This window comes from Peromyscus maniculatus, chromosome 9, assembly GCF_049852395.1.
Source record: "Peromyscus maniculatus bairdii isolate BWxNUB_F1_BW_parent chromosome 9, HU_Pman_BW_mat_3.1, whole genome shotgun sequence".
Lineage (NCBI taxonomy): Eukaryota > Metazoa > Chordata > Mammalia > Rodentia > Cricetidae > Peromyscus > Peromyscus maniculatus.
The window spans coordinates 52,550,123-52,555,143 of NC_134860.1; the positions used below are offsets into that span (position 1 = coordinate 52,550,123).

A 5,021-nucleotide genomic window follows, 5' to 3' on the forward strand; every position below is an offset into this window, starting at 1 on the left:
CAGGGTACTGCCTGGGCTGGACTCCAGTTCCCACCTCCCTTAAAGGAAAAGAGAGAAAGGCCCAGCCAAGGAAGGGGGCTAAGGCTATGGGAGGGGGGCTTACATGTCTTCAGGCTTTGGTTACCGGGGAGCTCCTTGCTCTGCCTCTGTCTCTCTCGTCCCCAGACTCCTCTGGTCTTCCCCCCCAATCTCTTCCCCTCCCTGTTCCCTCTCTCCTTCTCCAGCTTGGGTTAGACTGGAGGAAGAGGAGGGTTAACCACCTCTCCCTCACCCCCTCTCCATGCCTCCTAAGGGCCCTGCAGGCAAGAGCAGAGGCACTCTGGGCAGCTGGGGGAGCCCATCTGGGCGAGCCTCCCCGAGGTACTGCCTTCTCCCAGAGTCCCACCGCAGGCCCCAGCTTCACCGCGCTGCTGTCTGCTGCCCCAACCAGATTTCTGTTTCCTTTCCTGGGCTGCCTGGTGAGGGGGAGCCTGCGCCCTGTGAGCCTCACAGACATGTTCAGTGCTTGGGATCGCCGGGAGCGGCCCCCAGAGGAAGGAGCAGCCGCAGGGCTCCAGGGCTTCGGTGTGGACAAGACCTTCCTGTCTTCCCTCAAAGGCATCCTGCTGGAAACTGAGCTGGTAACAGCCGCCTCCCCAACCTGGTGCCTCCATCTCTCCTGTCCCAGCTCCCTGGCGCAGGCCTGGGCTGGCCTCCTGGGCTGGCCTCCTAGGCTTACCATTTCACAGGCCCCTTCCTAGGTCCCTGTCCTTCCACTCCCAGGCCTTCTTCCTTCTGCAACTCTTAGCCTCCCGGCTGCTTCCCTCTGGAGACAGTTACAGCACGCATCATTTGCTGCAAGCCTGAAGTTAGATGGGAAGATAGCTTTCCAGGATACTGAGGGAGTGAGATGTCGGCAGGGGGTGGGTAGAGGATGGACAAGAAAGAGGCTCGCCTGTCTCCCTCCAGCTGCTGGGGCTGCTTCTTGGCAAGTCTAAGTTTAGGTATCCAAAAGGGTAGAGTTTCTGCAGCCATGCTTTGTCTGTCAGCTGCGGCCCATGAACCCCCAGGCTTTCCCTGGTTCTTGAGCAAGATCACAACGCCAACATGGGGCCTCTTTCCTATCTGCCGTCCCGTCTGCAGGAGGCTGCTGCCTCTCAGCGTGGAATCAAAGGCTCTGGCTCTTGTCATCGGAGTTTTAGCGGCCTGGAGTAGGGAAAGCTTTGTGGGGCAGAGGCGCTGACTGTGGCTGGCCTCTGTGGTGTGTGCACTGTGGTCTGTGCTCCGGGGGACGCCCCCGGGGGATGTGCAGATTGACCAAACATCTGGAGTTGCTGGGATTCCTGGGATAGCAGGCGTGGGAGGATGGAGATGTCCTTGATGGTCCCTGACACCAGGGATGGGACACTTCCTTGTCTTCATTGAGAACTCCTCCTTCTCAGTGAGGCTGGCTAACAAGAGAAAAGAGGTCCCCCCCCCCATCTACCGTGGCCTGATCTATACATGGGTCTCCTCAGACAGCGCCCTGTGCTTGGTCCCACAGGCCCTGACCTTCATCATCTTCATTTGCTTCACGGCCTCCATCTCCGCCTACATGGCTGCCGCGCTGCTGGAGTTCTTCATCACGCTCGCCTTCCTCTTCCTCTATGCCACCCAGTACTACCAGCGCTTCGATCGGCTTAACTGGCCTTGTCTGGTGAGGAGCATGCCTCTCCCACCCCATCCTGGTCTCTTCCTTCTTCTGATTGCCCAATTTTCCTGTTGTCTCATGACTCCCCTTCATTTCCACAACCAAGCTGTGCGTTGACTCACGTTGTGTCCTGTGCTCGAAAGTGAACTTTGGCCCATCAGAGTGCCCCTGTCAGGAAGGACATACAGACTAGCCCTGCTCTCCCACGCATCAGAGGCTTGCCTCGGGCCTGCTCCATTTGGCTCTGCCTCCTGGCTGATCTAGATTGATCTGCTTCCATCCTCTGGGTAGTGTTATGAGCTCACTCCCTTGGAAGCACTTCACACGTGTCTAGGGGCCACCCCTGGGCAGGAATTCAGTCTCTGAGGAGCAGACTGGGAGAGCTGACTAGCTTGGAAAACCTCCAGGTAATGAGCCCCACACCCCACTGCCTCTGGCTCCCCAGGACTTCCTACGCTGCATCAGCGCCATCATCATCTTCCTGGTGGTCTCCTTTGCTGCTGTGACCTCGAGGGAGGGGGCCGCCATTGCTGCTTTTGTGAGTCCGCCCCTGCCCTGATGGCCAGCCCCCGGGACTTGTGGCCGGGGTATTGACACACTTCCTGTGTCCAAACCGAAGCCTGCATCTGCTCATACCTCATCCCCCCACTTCTCCCCAGCCCCACTCCCCTAGGTGACAGCCTCTGCTGTGGCACCCCCATTTCTTTCTTCCCCGCAGGTTTTTGGCATCATCCTGGTCTCTGTCTTTGCCTACGATGCATTCAAGATCTACCGAACTGAGTTGATGCCCAGGACCACTGAGGGTGAGTGTCTATGCCCTGAGAGAGGAGATGCCCCTACCTCTGCCCCAGATACTGTCCTCACGCATGGTTTCTCTGCCTGGCTGCGTCTCCACAGGGGACCAGCAGTGATTCCAGGGTTACCTGGCTCCCACGACCAGACACAGGAAGTGCAGAGCCCGGATGTGTCACCTTTGGATTCACTGAACCTCCCAAGTGCCCAGCATCTACTCCACGTCTATAGAGATGCGTGCTTGAGAAGTCCCAGGGGAATCTGTGAAAAGTGATGCCATTCTGGGGGTCGGGGTAGGTTGCTATGCCTCCAAGTCATTCTCAAATTAAAAAAATTCAAATTCTAGTGGTGGGTCTTCTTCTTCCTTGAAAATTACACAGAGTAAGGGAGCTGAAGAGTTACTCACGATATATAGGAAAGAGCGATCCAGAGAGCCAAGATCCCTCTGTGGGGTGAGGGTTAGATTGAAGAGGCTGAAGACGTATGTCAAAGGCAAAACTTTCTACCTCAGCTTGACACATCAGAGGAACGTGCCAAAATGCCATGTGCCAGGCTGCTCGGGAGTGGGATGTCTAGGTTTTCCTGATGCTTACAACCCAGCACACCTGTTAGGCATGGGCTGAGGTCCTTCTCTGGGGCTTGTGTAGAGCTCCCCCTTGTGGTATGGTGAGGGCTGGGCGGGCAGACCATAGGGAAGAGGACAGCCAAAGGTCTTAGGAGAAATTCCTAAAATACCAGCACCTGAAAGAAAAGCTCTTAGCTATGAGCTGGTCACATGCCCTGTTCTGTATAAGAGAAAACTGGGGCTCAGTTAGGGAGAAGTGACCTCCTTATTTGTAGCAGAGCTGGGTCTAGAACATCTTGACGTTGACACAGAACTGTCTCAGATACTGTTTTGAGTTCTTTTGAAGCTCTGAAAACAGGGGCCCATCCCGTCGCCAGCGGACCCACTTTCCCAGCTTGCCACTTCCTAGGAACACATTTCCTGAGTGTTTCCTGTCTGCGGAGCCTTACGCTTGACACCAGAGATTTAGAGGTAACAGTTGGGCCTGAAAGGGCAAATTGGCTTGGGAAGGAGTTTGAGGATAGACAGTACTTCTCTGCCTGGCTGGAGGAACCCATCATGTTCCATATAAGTGGTTCCATTCCAGCTGACTTCTCGTCCACTCTTTTCAGTGCTTTGTTCTCCTGAAATGCCTTTTCCCCTCTAGGCTGGGCCTTTTAGCGTGGGCTGTGGCCTCAAGCCTGTGTCCTGGGTAGCGTGGTGCCATGTTTCCCTCTGATGACTTTCTCTTGAGTCGATTTCCCCTGCCTCCTGTTTCCTGTCTTCCTATCTTTGTGTTCTGGAACCTCATCAGGCCAGGCAGGTGCTCCAGGGAAGGAGCTAACCGGACTTTGGGTTTCCCTGGGTTCTACTCCTGGTTCTCAGGCTTTCTGCACAGTCTGCACTCGAGTCTAGCTGACCGCCATGGTCAGGAAGATGGAGGTGGGGTGGGCATAGTCTCAGAGGAGATGGAAAGGCTGGGCTAGGGAAGCAGGGAGAAGAGCATGGGTGAAGAGATGGGAAAGGGGTCTGGAGAACCTTGCCCAAATTCCCAGAAGGGGGCATGGGTTTACATTCCAGCAGATCTCAGCTCCCTCCCCCAAGCAGCTGTGTGTCTAGTCTGCCAAGAAGCTGGGGATGGGGCCGCTGGACTCGTACCCAGCTGTGGGTCTGTACATGCACCCGTGTATGTCTGTGTGAGGGAATACAAAGCGAGGACTGTCCCTGTTTGGTCCATACCCCACACTGATTTGGGCTCAGCATTATCTGGTACTTGAATCCTGGAATGTCTTCACGGTGAGGCCTGATTCACAGAGGCTAGGACTGATGTTGGGGGTGGGAAGATACGCCCTGTGGGCTCCGTCTAAGGAGCCGGATAGAGCGGGGCCTCAGCGGTTTCCGAGCATCCCACAGCAGTTTCCTGCACTTCCATCCACAGCACCCTCTTGGCGTCAGTGGGGAGTTCATTTTAGAAAGAACACACGGCCCGGAACAACTCTAATTTCTGCCAGCTCAGGGGTGGAGCGGCTGAGGACGGTTTCCGCCTCCGCACCAAACTTCCATGCCCCTGTGTCTGGAGTCGGCTTGCCTGTTCAGTGTCTCTGTTCTCCCTACTCTTTGGGGGTTGTTATTTTGTTGCTTTGGAAGTCGGGTCTCACAGTGCCCAGGCTGGCTTTGACCTTGCTTTCTAGCTGAGCCTGCCTCTCGCTTCCACCTCCTGTGGCCTGCTGAGACTACAGGCTTGGGTCCTCGCACCCGGCTTTCATTTCTCCCCCACTTTTGAAATTTTTCCGTTTCTTGACTTGTGCAATTGACAGCGCAGAGCTGGGACCACAGCTGTGCTCCCTGGGACGGGGCACCTCACTTCTCTCGTGGTCTCTTCCTCCACAGATATGGGGTGCTTTTGATCCCACAGCTCTGACACTGAGGCCGTGGCCTCACCACCCTCCTCTGGGGCCACCAAAATTCCCACCTCAGGTGGACAGCTGGTAGAAAGGACGACGGGGACAGGAAGAA

The 5,021-nt window shown here is 55.9% G+C and overlaps 1 protein-coding gene across 2 annotated transcripts; it reads left to right on the plus strand.

The window, feature by feature from the left end:
* The first annotated feature begins 82 nt into the window (after positions 1-82).
* Cmtm5 (CKLF like MARVEL transmembrane domain containing 5) lies at positions 83-2,806 on the plus strand. Of its 2 annotated transcripts, XM_006988505.4 has the most exons (5): positions 90-620; positions 1,523-1,675; positions 2,115-2,207; positions 2,388-2,472; positions 2,567-2,806. In XM_006988505.4, exons 1-5 carry the CDS (start codon positions 495-497, stop codon positions 2,578-2,580), a joined length of 471 nt encoding a protein of 156 aa, XP_006988567.1. In that variant the 5' UTR covers positions 90-494; the 3' UTR covers positions 2,581-2,806. The 2 variants fall into 2 exon arrangements, with proteins under 2 accessions (XP_042140808.2, XP_006988567.1); XM_042284874.2 differs by lacking the exon at positions 2,115-2,207 and having other exon boundaries at positions 83-620.
* Positions 2,807-5,021: the final 2,215 nt, after the last annotated feature.